Here is an 18,649-nt window from a genome sequence, read left to right as displayed (position 1 = left end):
CACCTGCTTCTCAGAAGGCTGAGAAGTGATATGTTTCTTAAAATCAATTTAACATCTTTGATTCTTTCACCACCATTTTTACAGAAACCACAATTAAGGAACACTAGCTACCAACTCAACTAAATAAAAATAAATTTAAAATACTTGCATTGTTAAAATTCTTTGGTTTTCCTACAGCTCAATAACTAGCAAATAGAATAGAAGCAATACATCATCTTTTACTAGCATTCTAAATTAGGCAAAAGTGACTAACAAAAACTAAGTTTACCTTGCTGATGCAAAATATTCCAGAAAACTGCCTAGTAATATGACTTAACAGGATAGGGTAAAATGACAAGACTGAAAAAACTGTGTAGGCTTGCCTCCTATTTTTCTAAAACTGAGTATTTGCATTATTAAGTATAATGTATCTCTTACCATCTTCGTTCAGGAACAATTTGTTGAACCGTAATCCACTAGGCTCTTTACCAACATATCTGTGCACATACTCTGTGCCAAGATCATTGACAGCAATCGCGTATTTCAAAGGCTTTACGCAGGACTGAAGACAAAATGGAACTTTGGTATCACCCACAGAATGCCTGGGAAAAACACAGATGAAGAGGCTTGGAATTTCCTGATTGTCAGCTGTGGCAGTAGAATGTTAAATGCTTCATCTATCCTTCCACAGACAAGGACTATTAACAAAAACGGCCGAAAAAGCAAAAGCATATTAATACTAAGTCTCATTTAAAAGAACTTAACAATGAGATTTACAGGTTTTAGCAACTGACTCCATAAGCCAAGCATAACAAAGTCAGCAAGTGACTACTGCAGAGATAACAAAATGAAAACGGGTTCAGATATGGGTTTGTACCAGAGCAAGAAATCACCTCAGACCTCTCGTCTTAGACTTATCCTACTCAGTTGCAAACCACATACTCAACAGGGTACAGCTGACCCAAACAGAGCCACTACACTTACTGATGTCTATATAAACAAATAGGAGATACAGTTTGGTTTTGCAATTTGAGAACAATAATCAAATAGCTGCATTTACATTCCCTGTGATAATGGCAGAGATGTTTTATAACACTTATTACATGCTATCTTTTGGAAAGTTTACTTTCAGCATCTATGTCAGACTGCACCAGAGTGACTCATGCAAGCAGCATATGCCACATCTAGAGCAAAAGGCTTGAAGCAGTCACTTGTCTGGTGACAAAATCAGGAGTGTATTTGCTTCTTTTCTTTGCAGAAAACACAAGCAGGCTTCAGTGAAAATCACAATACCATTTTGGCAATACAAAAGCTAACATTACTCAACATTAAACATTACAAAAATTAACATTATAAAAACTTTCATTAGCGCATAATATCCAAAACGAAGCAAAATGCCAGTTTAAAGTGTGAGGTTTTTTACTATTAATAGATTATAGCTCAGACACTTAAACAGGGAGATGAAAAATATACTTCAGCTCACTTGTACAACTCCTCCCCTGAGATGACAGAGCATATGGCTAATTAGAAGCAAACATATGGATCTCAAGAGATCATAGCAAAATAACCTCCAAGCCATAGTCACCAGAAGCAAGTCTGATGCTCTCAGGAATGCCCCTTTCACAAACCCAACACCCAAAAATTGCAGTTTCCAGGACCTGCAGTAGGACCACACCAAACTGCAGGTCAGCAGAGATGATGGACATCTTGCACTGTGTACTCACAAAGGTAGACAGAGTTTGTGTTACTTCTCAGCTAGATGGTGCAAGGTATCCCCAGCTAGATGGTGCAAGGTATCCCTTTACATCTAGGCTCCTAACCGTCTGCTACTCTGAGTTACTAATACTGAGAAAAATAAAATCACTCTGACTGTATCTAAGACCTACATAAACCCTTACAGGGAAAAGCCTGATAAACCTGAAAAGCAAAATCATCTTCAGCTCTGTCCAGTTTCCACATCTTCATTTTCTTTTTAAAGAACATGAATCTGCATTTTTTCAGTGACACACATTATATAACAATGCTACAGTGAAAACATTAAAATGAGGAGAAGGAACTAACACTTTGTACATTGTGACCTACACAGAAAGTTATACAGCTTGATGCACAAGTACTATGAGACAAAGCTTTTCAGCTTCTAAAGATTAATACTACAGAAGTATTGCCTTTATCTGTCCTTCAACTATTCCAAGAACAAAATCTAGAAGTTACAATATACCTTTGTCCATCAACGGTGCAAAGTGACACCCCCCACAAATCGGGGCTGAACTTGGCCAGTTGTGGAATATAGTCAGCAACCTATTACAGCATGAAATAAAGAGAGACACATTACAATATCCAAAGTACTTAACTCCACGTTACTTAAAATAAATGTCAATGGAAAGAATACACAAGGCAGAACTGAGTTACACTACTAGTAATGACCTGGTATATCTAAAACTTCATTAGAAATTATTATATTCACTGGATCACTATCAAATAAAACATTTTTTCAAAGTAAAATTTTCAGCACATTCAGAGAGGTATCTGTGTTCTGTATTACAGCATGTTCAGCATTTTCAAATCATATTAAATTTTTAGCTTGTAACAAAGTCTGGGATTTTAAAACTAATTTATTGAAAATAAGCACCAGAATAAATTTTATTTACTAACAAAGGTGTGGTATTGACAATTGCCAGATGTGTAGAGCTGCATAATTTTTCTATAGACTAAGTGTAGTCTGACAAATTATACAGCAGTTTTATAAGAAAGAATAATGCTATTTTCATATTCCAACATCAAAACGCTACAAGATTCTTACAGGCTGTGAACTGTATTTCTAACACAGTTTACAAGTTGCAGGCATAACTGAACTTCCAAAACTCTTTCATTACACTATCAGTTTAATTTTTCTAAAAATGTTAAGAAAAATCTATCTACTTAACAAATGATGCATTTTGTTAATACTAAAAACCTACAGAAGTTTGAAGTTGAATTTATAAACAGGTTACCTTTCCTCCAGATTGTTTTTTAGCACTTTCATACAGCTCATCAATATGGGAAGTAAACGACATAAAATCTGGAATGACAAACTTCCTTCTGAAAGCTTGAGTGAGCAACACAATATTACTTTGTACACACCTGCAAAAAGTTGAAAAAGTTTATTAGTACTTTGACAATGTACTGTCAAAAAGCCTACTTAAGTAGCAGTTACATGTTATTTAGTTAGGACCTTCAGTCCCTTGAAGCTACATGCCTACAAGAACAAGGCTTTATTACTTTTCCAATTTGCCACTCTATTTTTTTAAAATTAGTTATAATAGTTTTATTGCATTCATTTTTATTTTTTTCTACTTAAAGCTCTCTTTTTGAAGTTTCAACTGCGAAGCTATACTGCAAGGTATTATCAATCTGCCTTCAAGTAGCACCTCAGCTTGCAAAAGGGATCTAAAGCACCCAATTCTCAGGATCAAGCCATCTGTAGTTTATCTAACCCAGTCCTTGTCCAAAACAGTGCTAATTTCAGAGTTAGATCAGACTTAGGAGGTTCAGGGTTGCTTTCTCTCACTTCACTCTTTCACCACGAACTGAGGGGAGAACGCTGCCAACAGATCAAACTGGAATGTGACTCCCCTCTAATAAGAAAAAAGCCCTGTGGAAAAACTTAGTAACATCTCCTGAACGGAGCAAAAGTTCATAGTGAGCAGTACCGCAAGTTTCTAGCTTCAAACCGCCAGCACTTAAGGAATCTCTGTTGCCTTTCAGCCCAGAACACAGTTACACTATCGGCCACACCCTCTGAACATCAGCCCATCTGGGTCAGTCAAAAAACCGAGGAGGTAAAAAGGAAAGGACTTCTCTAGGACAAACAGAAGGAAGGATGAACACAAACTGAGACATGCTGAAAGTGGTGTGTCTGTGGGTGAGGGGGGAGAGCACGAGCAGGGTGGCAATTGGCAGCCATTATCAAGTCAGTTGAAATATGACCTGATGAAGGGTATTAACAGCCCTATCCCAGTGCAAGGAGGACAAAGGGAGGTTTAACACCAAACAAACAGCTAACACCTTCATGCCATGCCTTCTGGTAGTGTTGACAAAAGCAGACACATACTATTGATGCAGGCAAATGAAAAGTTAAGAACATCTAGGCACATGCTACAAAGAAGAACATACCGTCCAATTAAAGAGTTACTCAGGAAAAAAAAATAATTTTTAGGGAAATGTCTTCACTTAGATTAGATATTTCAATATTTCAATAATCCTACTATTAAAAGTCATCGTCAGTTCAAAATGAAGGTGCATGAAGATCGGTGAAGAGACAGAATTTTCCTCCCTTTGAAACCCCCTCTCTTTTTCTAAGCCTTTAAAGTCGCCTTTAAAGTCCTTAGTACTTAGACGACTTTATCTTAAATTCAACTGATACCCATTTCAAATGCTGATAGGCACTGGTCTCCGAAAGTGAAATTGTGAAGTTTCCAATGTACACAGTCACCTTACAAACTACTGTCTGTAATATGCTGCTCTTTCTTAGCCTATGTTAAAATTGCAGTTGAGTTGTTTTGTTACAATCTGTCTTATTTTTTTTTGTATTTGGCAAAAAATCCTGTTTGCTTTTGTTCCCAGCAGCTTCCAATTACAGCTACCTACTCCAGGTGCAAAACCCCTTTTCAAAAGTAATTAATAACACTGATAGCAGCTGTGTGCAGAATGAGTAACAACATAACATCCACTAGGTTCAAACTGCAGATACGCTTCTAACATTGCCTATACCACCTGGACAGCATTAAGCACTCTTATAAGAAAAAAAAAAAATCCAAAATTCACCCAAACCTATTAGAACAAGTCAACACAAAGTCTGGAAAACAAGAAGGCAGTATGCACTGAAATACAGTCCTCTTAAGATCACATTGTGTTTCTGAAACAGGAAGGGCACTTATACACTTAAAATTCACACCAAGTCTGTGATGCTCACTTCAGCAGTACAACCATTTTAATGCACAGACTGAAACTCACCACAGAAATGGCTAAGCTGGTGAAGAACATTACCTATCCTTACCAATTTTTCCCAGACTCTGCCAAGGTCATTGTCTGGGTATTTATCATTAATCCAAGCAAATCATAAATTCACAGACTAAATTAAATACAAGGGTTCAAGTCATCTAGATGGGTATTCAGAACAATAGGTGCATGGACAAAATAACAGAGTTCTTAGGTCTCCCTTTAACAGGACAGAAATGTTTTCAGTCAGCCAGGACATGAGCCATGACAGCCTCTAAAATTGTGCAGCTGACATCTCCTCCCCATCGAAGTATTTAACTACTTATGTTCCAGGTAACCCTCTGGAGATGGCTGGCCTCAGGCTCTAAAGAAGTGGAGCACTCGGAAAAGATCACAGGGAGGAATTTAAATAAATGAATATATTGATCAATAAAAACCTCACGAGTTTCTATGGTCAAATCTTGTGAACAACTTGGCTCTTATCTCTCATACAGTTTAGTGGTGTTCAGGACAGGTACACTAAAAACTTCCTACTTTACATTTTTCCATTTCAATGAACTTTACAATCTCAGCCTAAAAAAACAAAAACAACTCTCTTGCCAAATCCCAATCCAAGCATTTCTCACCCCACTTTAAAAAAATGTCTTTTCAAACTATAAATGCTTCCAGACACATTTTGGTTAGGAAGATTAGGCTGCAAGTCTTACGATCTATATTAACTGTCAATGACTTGTATATCCAAGTTTGAAAGCAAGAGTTTGAGGGTTTTCGGAAACTGCATCTTTGTTCTCTAGCATGAAGTTAGGATCGCTTTGTTTCCTTTATCACCTTGTTAGGTTTATCCATCATTTTTCAAGTTCTGACTCAGATTGCTGATTACTGCTTCCCTACACAAAACAGACGTGGCTAAAAACAGTCTGAATTTTCAATTCCAAAGAGCTTTTCAGCTATGTGTACAGATACACTTTTTTTCCTGTTTTGAAAGCTACAGTTTATGCATTACAGAAAGCCACATGAAATTCCATTACTAGGTCTGTAGAAGTGTTCAACACATTTAAACATTTTAGAAAAAAAAGTAGCATGCTGACAAACCAGATATTAATATTCTAACATGGTGGAAATCCTCTACCTTCTGTCAAAAGATTGCTCAACTCTAATGGCTCAAACAGCATGAAAACATTTATTAACACCTGGGTTAAACTCCTCTAAAGCTAAAGTTTTCATCAGGATTTGCTACCTATATTGAGAGCAGCACAGCCACTCAGCAGCAAACAGCAAACCCCATCTGAGATCCAGCAACAGATTGACAGATGCTCAGTACATAACACACCCAGACTGCTGCTTCTTACCCACGCATCAAAGACATGGTAGCAAGACCACAGTTCTGGGTCAATAAAGCAGGATAGACAGCACCTTGTGACAAAGGCTAATCCTACAAAGCCGAGCAAGCTATTCTGAAAAAAAAACAGGGTTTAAACTTAAGAGTTGAACTGTTACTCAGTAGCTATCATTTCATTCAAGTGTACACTATAATCAATTCTGATTGCCTTATGCCTTTCCTACCCCTCCTCCCCACTCTACCCCACTGACCAAAATATTGTTAGTTAAGAAAAAGGGCTTTCTGCAAGTCATATATTTTTCTGTTAGGAACATGCTATGAGTTAAGGAAAAGCTAAGAGGAGTAGGAGGATTTCTTACAAATATTATCAGACTTTTTTCCAGACAAACTGGCTACAACGTCATAGAAACTTCTAAAAACACAGGGCATGTCAAAATGTGCACACTTTGTAAGGAAGATTAGCAAGTACAATCTTCCGTATTTATTAAGTTGCCCAAGTTTCATCTAATAATAGATAGTACTACTGTATTAAGTAATACCAGAAAGAAGAAAATTCACATAGCAAGCTAACCAGCATGTCACACTGCTTTCAGTAGCAGCTTGGTCTCACTCTGCAAAGACCACATCATGGCCATGTTAGCAACATAAACAACTAATTCATAAATATGTCAGCACTCTCTCCAAAATGTGCATCCCAGAAATCTTCAACTCAAGAAATTCCACACATGAAAGATTAAAACTCCAAGTTGTTCTGCCTGTAACATGGAGATTCTGATGTGGAGCCAAAAAACTCCAAAATAATGCACTTTTAGTCAAATTGGAGCCTAATGTTTAGAACCACTAAAAAGGCATACAGAAACAGACAATATAGACATACGAGCTGGTGTATTTTACAGCTAATTTCTACTGATTTAGTAGAATCAATTTCTACATTGATTTAGTCAAGTTTATGTTACCACTACTCCAGATCACTTAACCTTGATACTTTATGTGATCTGGCAGCTTTGGATTCAAATTCAAGATGAGAATTACACCACTGACTTTTATGCTTAGGGAACTGAAGTTTCAAAGTCCTGAGGTAAGTACAGTTGAGTAGATACATTAGTTATATTTCACACCTTAAACACTTGTAGAAGAAAATACAGGGACTCTGTGCAAGTCTCTTCACAACAAATGCAGTGTCCCTACAAGGAACAGGTAAGTGAAGTTTGGGGGTTTTTAATTTACGAAAAAGGTTGCAAAGGAACCTTCTGCTGCTGCAAAGAAAAACTTGCTATGTGAAATAAGATTCACCTCTCCATGTCTGTATAATCTTTATGTTCAAAATCCTTCCTACACAAGAAGCAACCGTGTAAGCTTTCCACAAATTGTTATAGTAATGACTACTCTCCTCACACGGAGGATCGAATCCCAGAGGTGTGACATAGAACATAAGATAATCCTGCTAATTAGCAATCACTTGTCCTTTTTCAAATGTACAGCCCTTGCCTAAAACGTAATTCAGAGTGTACTGTGACAAATAAGCCTTTTAGTACAAATGTAACACATAATAGCTAATGCATTTCCTTTCCAAACCATCCATACACCCAGGAAGGTTTCTGAATCTAACAATTCCGAGTTTTTACTGGGCTGACAGTAAAAACAGTGAAAACCTGGTCTGGAACTTAACACAGGAGTAAAGTTAGTGCATGCTGGATCTTTACAAAGTATCTCACATCTGCTTAAGGAGTTGGTTTGTTATTTTCTCTCACACACAGACATTCACTTTTTCTCAATCTATTTCCAAAAATGTTTATACATATTTTAAGATATATATACATACCTTTTATGTTTATACTTTTACACTTATATAAACTATGCAAATACACAGTATAGCATAAGCATATACTGTATATATTTTATATACCTATATGTATAAAAAAATAAACATATTATATATGTATAATATTTGCACATATAATTTTGTATGTGTGTATATAAGTTTTAAATATTATGATTTACCCTGTAAATGGAATTAAAATGCAGATGGAAAAATAGCCTAAAAATTACATTTCAAAATTTAAGAACCTCCAAATTTCCAATATTTTGGCACACAAAAGCTGCAAGCAGAGGAGCAAAGGAGTGTGCTTGAAATGAACAGAAGACAACCTCAACAGTGCTTATACTATTCAGCTTACAGACTTTGCTAAAAAAAAAAAAACAATAAAAGCATCACTAAAATACAGCACACAGGTCTTCTCCAAAACAGACCAAAGGAATGTCTGCCATCCTAACCCCTCTCATTTCCACATATCTTGAAATCACTGTTTCCCACATACTCACTTTTAGAATTACACACATGCTCAGAACATCTCACCACACAGAAGCAGCATCCTGAACTTCAGATTAAAACCTGACGATGTAGTGAGAGAGCAGTTTTACATAATCCTACTAAACATTTCATGCTGCATCAAATCATTTGTTTGGCATCTGACCAAGAGTTGCAGTATGGGGTGAAAACACATGCAAACAACATTGACATATTAAACTCTTGTGGAGATCATGGAGCCTGTCTGCTGCATGAAATCTGAGAACAAACTTTTACCAAAACAGCATGAGGAGTGTACATTTGACTACCTTTCTAATCGATTTATATACCTTATGTCTCTCCTTAAGACAGCACTCAGTAACACACAGACAGCATTCATTCAGAATTATAGTTACATAATTGACAGAATGTTTACTTTTTAAAAAGGTCTTTGTCCAGCATAACACCATCTGAAGTTGTCTGAAGAGTCAGTCTTAGCATATCCATGCACTCTTTCAATCGTGGATCAGATGTACGTAATCCTGTAGATTTGAGTGCCTATTATGATAAAACAGTAATTACTAGGTGAAATGATATGCTATTACAATCAAGTTATCTACTGCTCAGCGTTTATCACTATAAGAGATCTGCCACTGCATTATCAACAGAGACATTTCGACACTTTGCTGATTCTTTAGCAATTTCCTTTGGCAATTTTGGCTGCATTTTATGTCAAAGCATTAATATTACTTGAAATCCAGTGGTCCAACTACATTTTACACAAGCACAAATACTACTGAGCTGTGCCATAGGCACAGACGCTTTCAAGCATACTCTTTTGCACATCAAAGAAGTGAATAATAACATTAATATAATCATTCTCTTACCCAACTACAGAAACAGCACTGGGGGAAAAGCAACAGTTATATTCCTTCCCACAGCTAAATATGGTCGACAGAAATTCTTTGCTTTGCATTCTTGCACTTAGAATGTTAAAATAACCTTGCGGTACTTAGCTTTCATACAGCACTCTGGAACAGTAAACTTACAGTTATGAATTTATGAACTGGTATTTTTTCTTGTCCTTCTGCAATAGTATAGAAAAGTAGATCTTCTAAACTGGGAAGGAGACCTTGTTTCACTTTACTGGAAAACAGAAAAAAAAAAGTGTAGATTATTTTAGTGCCTATTTTTATTTATACACATTTTTGCATTACTTTCAGGGAAACACATTTTCACTACCAACGTAACTGCTACCACTAATTTCAAAGAACGTTTTTATCAGTGAACACAAAGCTTAGTTTGACTTTAAGTAGAAAAAAAAAGGGCAACATTACAAGTAGATTTTACAGTAGCAAACATTCTTTAACTGCAACACAGTTATATTTTTACTGTCATACATTTACTGCTAAGATTACATTTAGATTTTTCTGAGAGTAGATTAATCACATATCCCTCTTTTTGATGTTACCAAAGATAGCTATGTTACTTGCAAGAGGATAAATTATTTATAAGATTCCAAGATGTATATGCCTCATAATAAAGTTGTAGAGCATACTGACCCAATTGTTCTACAGGCAAGAGGAGATGATAAATGTGTAATATTTTCTTCAAAACAGTCCTGTTTTCAGGACTCCACAGAGGAGTCCTGAAGTCCTTATCCTTCTAGAAGCTTATGTAAGGCCCATCAGTTACTGTGAAACAAGCAAAGACATCTGCAGCATAATAGAGCACCTGAAGCAGAAGGAGTGACTCTCATCACACCTACTTAGCTAAGTAAACCCAGTGTAGATGCACCTTTAATGGCCACTGTGCTTATCAGTGTAAACACACCAGCTCTCCAAGATCCCAGGTGCTACCTATTTCACTCCAGGATAGGCTTCCCCTATGGCTGCAGTTTCTTGTTACCTGCATCTCCATTTTATGTGAAATCTGAAGGAAACCTACCAGACTAAGCATTGAGATTCCTTCTAAGACAGAAAGCTGTAGCGCTGACAGCTTTCCCTCAAAGCCTTTGGAATGTTATAGATTTAACCCATAAAATGTTTCGCTCTCCTTGATATTCCAAAGCACCCTGCAGCAGGCAGGAGCCCAAGTCTTTACACTTGGCCTGTAAGCAGTAGAACATAAACTTTGAGACTGGGAGGGGCAGCAACAGCAAAGGGATTCCCATCCTTTGGTCCCCTGAAGTGCCTAGGTTTGTTTCCAGACAAAAAAAAGCCAATGTTCCAATGTTTGACAAGCAAACATACATAAAACCAAAAGAAAACAAATGTAGATATTAACTAAAATGCAGAGTATGTAGCCTTACATTATTCTAGCCATCGACTGTAAAGGTCTATCTTATAATCTATTAATACTGGCAATACTTTCTTACTATACAGTAACAGATAAACTAATGCCTGAAACTAGAATGCTCAGTGGCCATTTATGTATTTTTATACATTCATGCAAGCGTGTACAAAAAGCAGGTCCAAATTCTAGTCATGAGTTTTCAAGAGATTAGTAAACTTTGAATAACAGAACTCAGGGTTCTAACTGCAAAAGTAAAATGCTACAACTAAGCACAGACCCTAGATAGGCCAATGCAATCTTGCTGACTGACGTTTAATCCTCTCCTCTCCCAATACTTATACAAGTCAGATTTATGATTATTTTTAATAAAAATCTGATTATATCCAAATACCCTTTTAAATTTAAGACAACCTCTAGATTGCCCTTGCCTCCCTCCTTTCCTAGTAACTAGCTATGAAAACCAGTAGTAAAAAATACCACCTCTCATTTTCTAATTTAAAACACTGTATTTACATACTAAGAACAGAAGACAGCTTTGTAAGCCAACAGAACTTTCCTTGTCTTACAGTCTAGATTTTTTTTTTTTAATTTAAATTATGCTGGCTGACTAATGCACAGACAGGCTGGCAATTCAACCAAGACAAACGCTTGCTACTACCTCAAGCAAATTACTGAGCAGCCCTTTTCCTAAAGAAAATTCAGGTCTTCCAGGCAGCATATTTTGCTTTCAGTCCTTTGGGGACAGTATGTCCAGTCAAGCCAACAGAACCAGAACTACCAACACAGTAACTAAAGCTTCACCCTGTGTCTGCATCCTAATTCTGCAGGGAACTAATTTGAAAAGTTATGCTAAGTTACATCGTCTACACCCCTACATCTTCATCATTTACACAGAGCTTTTAACTGAGCTCCCCGACGTGTCAAGATCTCATGTTTTAAGGGATGTCTATGCTACACGAGTCATTCCTGGACTGCTGAAGGTCTGGCAGAGGAAACTTTCCTATTTCACTTTAGCAAAACCAGCCAGCAAACACAATGAGAAATTTTAACTGATAACCTATTTAATTACACATTTCTGAGCAATTACTCAGAATTTTACAGCTGTTCCAAGAATTTCTATCTGGAAAAGTGCAGAAAAATACTTCAGACATTTAACCAAGATTTTAGCTGCCTCTTCATAGGCTTTTAATCTATTAAAGAGATGTGCACCTTTCACAGCAGAAAATCTCTCAACATGGTTTTCATATCTTTCACATCTGCTGTTGTTCAATATTGGGTCACTCAGCCTAATTAAACAATGGAGCTGCACGGACTACCAAAGCAAAGAGGATGACATTCAATATATTTACAGAAAATTGCTCCTCGTCAAATAGTCCACCTTTTCATAAAGTTTATCAGCTAAATAGGGGTGAAAAGGCTTGCTCTGCAGTTTATCAGATCAGTGATGTCAGTAACCAATGTTTGCTTAACCTAAAAGATGTGTTTTGGCACTGGGAGCACACTTAGCAAGATAATTCTGCTCCACACATGTAAAAAAAGCTGTTTTTCAGGTCAGGGAACTTGCAATTTTCACAGTCAAATTAAGTGGAAATTCCAGTTTACCTGATTTCAAGAATAATGACTTTTGATACTTATTTACCTTCTTTAAAAAAACAAGTAAGCACCAGACTATTAAACAACTAGACTTCTTTGGTAGTGTACTAATCTGTGGGCTACAATACTGGTGGACTGTTTTAAATATAAAGAAAAAAAAATATAGGAATTCCAAGCACAAGGACTTTGCAGTCCGTATCATTCGTTCTTTCAGCTCTTCCTTTTGCATCAGTACAAAGCCTACACCAGATTCTGGGGATGATTTCATTTTAACAAACGCTGCATTTCTAGGATAGAAACAAAATTAAATTTCAAATAACACGGAAGATTCCTACTTTGTACTTCAAGACAGAACTGCCAAAATGCAGAACAGGATTTACAGAACAACAAATGATATAGAGATATGATATTGCTAATAATACTTTCAGGCATTATTAACAAATATGACACCAGTCATAAAAATGAGGTCACAATTACTGTCACAAGCAGTGGTCCCTCAGGGGTCTGTACTGGGACCAGTACTGTTTAGTATCTTCATCAATGACACCGACAGTGGGACAGAATGAAGCCTCAGCAAGTTTGCCAATGACACCAAGCTGAGTGGTGCAGGTGACAAGCTTGAGGGATGGGACACTATTCAGAACGACCTGGACAAACTGAAGAAGCTTGTCCAGGTGTGAACCTCATGAAGCTCAGCAAAGCCAAGTGCAGGGTTCTACACCTGGGCCACAGTAACTCCTGGAATCAACACAGACTGGGGGACAAACAGATCAAGAACAGCCCTGCCGAAAAGGACTCGTGGGTGCTGGTGGAGGAGCAGCTGGACATGACCCAGCCATGTGCACTTGGAGCCACACGTGTCCTGGGCTGCATCCAGAGGAGTGTGGGCAGCAGGTCAAGGAAAGGGATTTTCCCTTCACTCTGCTCTGGTGAGACCCCACCCGGAGTACTACATCCAGCTCTGGAGTCCTCAGCACAGGAATGACATTGGCCTGTTGGAGCAGGTCCAGAGGAAGCCACCAAGATGGTCAGAGGGATGAACACCTCCCTGTGAAGAGGTAAGGTTCAGGGAAATAGGGTTGTTCAGCCTGGAGAAGAGGAGGGTCTTGGGAGACCGCACTGCAGCCTTTCAGTACCTAAAGGGGGTTTATAAGAAAGATGGGGACAGGCTTTTTAGCAAGGTCTGTTGCAATAGGACAAGGCATAATGGTTTTTCACTAAAAGAGAACAGCTTTATATTAGATACAATTAAGAAATTTTATGGTGAGGGTGGTGAAATACTGGAACAGGCTGTCCAGAGAGGAGGTAGATGCCCCATCCCTGGAAACATTCAAGGTCAGATTGCATGAGGCTCTGAGCAGCCTGATCTATTGACGATGTCCCTGCTCATTGCAGAGGGGTTTGTACTAAGTGACCTTTAAATAGTCTCTTCCAATCCAAACTATTCTGGGATTCTATGAAAGCTGCAAGTCACAGTCAGATAGCCCCTCTATCTAAAATAGGCACCTTGAAGAAGTTGTCACCATAATACAGATAAATATTTCCAAGCAAGAGACACAAACACTTGTCAAGTCACTAAGAAACTACTTTCTGTCCACTTGTATAGTGAGACGCTGGTCCCATAACAGAGGTGGGTAACTAATTACCCAAGAACTTAAACAAGATTCAAGAGGAAACTACATATTTATAAACTTAGACCAAAGATAGACATGTTTAATAGCTATCAAAGTGCTTATGGTAAAACAAAGAACTGTAGCTTCAAAACCTTGGCCTCTACAGAAGTTATGAAAGGTCTAATAAAAGTGCATTTCTAACTGTTTCTTGCATCTCTGAGTATTGTATCCACACTCCACAGGAGTATCAGCAAAATGAACCACTACCTGGTTATTAGTTATTCCTCTGTAATCGGGCCTGGCTGTAAAAGCAAATTTATTTTTAAAAGTATCTCCAGAATTCATCTCTGCCTTAAAAACGAGCACTACCACTCCCTTGTCATTTAAAAAAATTAATGAAACATTTTTTTTAACCGCTTTGTGATATTCTATATACTAGTGTCCAGCAGTATATGCAGCTGTAAAAAGTGAGCAATTTAGCTTTCAAAAGTTAGGGTCACTCACATTTTGCTCCTCCCTGTCACCTTAATCAAGGCCTTTGTAATTTAGAAATAGCTTCTACTAAGATAAACTGATCCCTTTACTGTCCAGCATAAGATGCAAGATGAACAATGCACTCTTATACTGAAAGTAAAAGCAAGAAAAGAACAGTTATATTGAAAGTAGGAGCAAAGGGTATTAAATATTATACGCCTCTATAACTGAGGAGTATATTAGGCTACTGTGTTTTAATAACTCAGGCATGAGCATAGATATTATTGCATTTTAATCCACAGTTCCCATTAATTAAATTTACCAGTCTGTGACCACTCTCAGTTTAAGCTCAATTATTTTTCCTCTCCAAAATATATTAAGTTTTAGTTGGATACACAGTGTGAAGGCTGGATAGCAGGGATAAGGAGGTTGTGGAAGATGTGAAGGAAAAAATGCACAGGGGATCTGGTTATGCAATGGGATACTAGTTATTTCATCAGCCACAGACCTCATAATTTATTCTATGAGGAATTCAACTGCTCTAAATTTCTCTACAGTTTTTGCACAGAACATTTTAGGCTTTCACTTGCAACTGCTACTCTCTCTATGCAAGAACTGTTAGACAAGCAAATAATCAGGAAAACCTTACTGCTGCCTTTTGACACTGTGGGTTATATCAGTATCCCAGAATCATGACCTTATAACCAAATAGAAAAAAAAAATAGCCCACCAATGCTAACAAACAAACAAAAAAAAGAGTAAAAAGGACTATTGCCAGTTGGGTCCACAAACCACTTGCCAAACACCGCTCGAATGTTAGACACTACGGATGGCAAAGTGCTGGAATCAGCAGAATACACAGACTGCACTGACTTAGCCCAGCTGTCGATGCAGTTCAGACACCTGTCTTTTGAAGAACCTCACTTTTCTTCTTAACCCTGTACTCTGTCTTAATAAAGCAATGATTTCCACACGTATTCTACCATTTACAAATGCTTGAAGGAAGATTTTCATAGTTCTGCATTAAGAAAAGTAAGAATGAAAGTATCCAGCAGCCTGACTAATGTCCCACCAGGAATTCCTGCACAACCTGAAATGAAAAGAAAGTTTCTTGCTTTTTCCTTGATCATAACTATATGATAGACGTTTTACAGAATTCCTCCCGGTTCACTCTGCAGTAAGACTCAAAGAACACGCATCTGACTTTCAAATACATCCTTTTGTCAAAAGCCAAAAATTATTAAAAGTGCTTAACTGGTTTGTTATTACACAGCTTTACCACACACATTAGAAATTAAAGAATTTCACTAATTGATGCTAGCTGTAGGAAGCTAATAACAGCTCAGTTTAAGAAAACATTGCCTCTTCAATAAATCACCTTTGCAATAGCCCCAAAAACCCATCACACCTGGCATGCTGGTTTTTTCCAAAGTTTTAATGTCTGTATTTCTGCTTGAAAACAGAAGTGCAATCTTTATAAACCACACCTATTCAAGCCACAGAAGAATAATTTTCATTATATATATAATTCCAAAACATTCTATATAGAGCTAATTCAAAGAAGAGACTTCATATTTGTTGAACAATAGCATATATTTAAAAATTACAGCTGTATGATTGTGTGTTATATTGTACATGGTTACATAACCTGACGTGCATGCATTTTTTAAGGCATCTGAGAGCAGAAGTAACTAGTGATGCCTTCAAAGCAGGCTATACCCCACTGAACCAGGCTGAGCAGCTAACACATCTGGGGGGAAAAAGCAGAGAGCAAGGCCACAGCCTCCTTCCCCACCTGCCATATTGAAATTCATGCTAAAAAAACCAACCCACAAACCACAATTCAAAAGCAGAACTATTAGCAAGCTAAGGACTGAAGCCTTCCTGACCGGCCTTGTGGAATCCTTTCCAGACTTCCTCTTAGCATTAGACTAACAGAGACTTTGCTCAGTGTCAAGTGTCCTTTCTCGGCCCTGTTCCTTCTGTCATTTACTCTTCTCATCTAGGTAATAAGCATAGCAAAGCCTGGGAAAGCAGCTTGGGTGTAATTTTAATTATGCCACCCCATAATCAGCACACAGGGTGCCTACAGGAATGCCACGGGGCACATTTCAAACACACACAAAGGAGAAGTCATCATGGGGCTTGCAGTTAAGCTGTCAAACTTCTTCTAAAAGGTTATCTGAGATACTAAATGTACCCATGTTCAAACAACCAATGCATAGACTGTCAGACAGGGGGTGGTAGGAAATGAACACTCAAGACTTGCATAATGCTGAGGACTAACAAAGTAGAATGCTCTGCCAATCCATTTACCTCATCATTATACTCTATCCCTGGTATCCACTACCAGTCATTACCAGGTAGAAAACTGGAGCTGATACACCTGTCTCTGACCTTTTTTTTTTAGGAGTATTTCAAGTTCTGAGTGAAGGAATATTAACTCCATAAACATACACAGCCTTATCATTCTATGACCTGCACGTACCTTTGTCACTAAGGGACCTCTTGGCACAGGCACACATCCTGCCTATAAACATCTGTACTCACCACGTACGAGTGGCAGTATCTGTCCCTGGCTGCACTAGATCACAGAATTCTGAGGGCTGGATGGGACCTCCGGAGATCACTCAGTTCAACCCCCCTGCCAAGGCTGGGTCACCCTAGGGCAGGTTACATAGGAACGCACCCAGGTGGATACAGACGCGGAGAAGACAATCCTGCAAAACTTCCAAGGCAGCACTACTCACCATGCACACTGCCTTTAATAATTAATGCGAGATGACACAGCTTTCGCTTCTCTTGAAAGCCAAAGCCACCCTACCAAAGCCACCCTATCGGCACGCTCCCTGCGCCGGGCCTCCCCACGGACGGCACCCCCGCACACACGCAGGAGGGACCCGCAGGCCGGGGGAAGCCCGAGGCGCTGCCTGGGCCCCACGCCGCGGTGAGCGGAGCCCCGAGGGACGCACACGCCCCCCCACCAGGCGTGTACGCTTCCCTCCCGCTCCGAACCCCCCGGCCGCGACCCGCGGGACCCGCCGGTAGCCGGGCCCGCACCGCCCGGGGAGCGGCCGGGATAGACCCCGGCACCCCCGGGGTCCCCGCACCTGCCGGGGAAGCGCCCGCCCGGCCCAGCCCGGCCCCTTCCGCAGGCACCACGCGTGCGAGGGGGAGGCGGCGCTCACATGGCGCCTCCGCATCATCCCCCGCGCCCGCCGCCCCCTCCACACTCACTTCTCCCCGCCGCCGCCTCCGGCCACCTCCTTGCCGCCGCCGCCGTGGTTATTGTTGTGGCCGCTGTCGGCGGGGGGCTCGCCGGGAGTCGGTGACGGCGCCTGCGCCCCCTTCCCCGGCTCCTCCAAGGCTCCCTCCGAGCGGGTGCACAGACTCCGCGCTGACGGCAGCACCGCCGGGCCGCGGCGGGCGGCGGGAGGGCTGGCGCCGAGGGCGGCGAGCGGCGGCGGGAGGCGCCTGGTCCCGGCGGGGGGTCCCGGGACCGGGGCCCCGCCGCCGGCCGCCCCCGGCGGGCCGAGCAGTAGCAGCTCCCGCAGTAGCGCCGAGCGCCACAGCCGCATCATCCTGCGCCACCGCGCCGACTGCCCGCCGCGCCGCCCGGCCGCGCCTCTCGCGCCGCGCCGCGCCCGCCCCCCGCCGCGCGCCATTGGCCGAGCCCGCCTAACTGTCAGGCGCGCGGCGCGCCCATTGGCCGACGGGGACGCCACTCAGGAGCTTTGCCACGCCCCCGGCGCGGGCCGAGTCTCCCCGCGGGGCCGCTGGTGTCGCGCGCGGCCGGCGGGGCGGGAGCAGCAGCGCCCCCAGCGGGCGGACCGGGCGCGCTGAGGGGGCCCCGGGGCGCCGCCTCCCTCTCTCATTCGCTTCCTCACGCCTTCCTTTCCCCCCTCCCTCGCTCTGCGACGTGTAAAGGCGTTGGGAGCGGGCTGGGCTGCGGCGGTGTGGGGTTCAGGTTGCCATGGATATGGCCATTTTTTAAAACTGTATGTTTTTGATTACGAAGTGCACCGCCTCTCCCGTGCCGGCAGGATCACAGAATATGCTGACTTCAAAGGGACCCACAAGGATCATCGAATC

General features: G+C 40.5%; 1 protein-coding gene across 3 annotated transcripts in view; it reads right to left on the bottom strand.

The window, feature by feature from the left end:
• GLS (glutaminase) overlaps nucleotides 1-18,153 on the bottom strand; it is a 63,991-nt gene extending 45,838 nt beyond the window's left edge. Inside the window, exons 1-6 of one of the 3 annotated variants that reach the window (XM_069021995.1) lie at nucleotides 17,795-18,153; nucleotides 9,632-9,728; nucleotides 9,019-9,140; nucleotides 2,970-3,099; nucleotides 2,198-2,277; nucleotides 418-581 (exon numbers count right to left, since the gene is read on the bottom strand). In XM_069021995.1, coding sequence (XP_068878096.1) covers nucleotides 418-581; nucleotides 2,198-2,277; nucleotides 2,970-3,099; nucleotides 9,019-9,140; nucleotides 9,632-9,728; nucleotides 17,795-18,138 — 937 coding nt within the window. In that variant the 5' untranslated portion in view covers nucleotides 18,139-18,153. Of the gene's footprint in view, nucleotides 1-417; nucleotides 582-2,197; nucleotides 2,278-2,969; nucleotides 3,100-9,018; nucleotides 9,141-9,631; nucleotides 9,729-10,144; nucleotides 10,232-17,794 lie in introns of those variants that run through there. The other 2 variants (XM_069021996.1, XM_069021997.1) reach the window with 2 other exon arrangements.
• Nucleotides 18,154-18,649: the final 496 nt, after the last annotated feature.

The sequence above is a fragment of the Aphelocoma coerulescens genome, chromosome 7 (genome assembly GCF_041296385.1).
Source record: "Aphelocoma coerulescens isolate FSJ_1873_10779 chromosome 7, UR_Acoe_1.0, whole genome shotgun sequence".
Lineage (NCBI taxonomy): Eukaryota > Metazoa > Chordata > Aves > Passeriformes > Corvidae > Aphelocoma > Aphelocoma coerulescens.
This window is presented reverse-complemented; position numbering and strand designations above follow the sequence as displayed.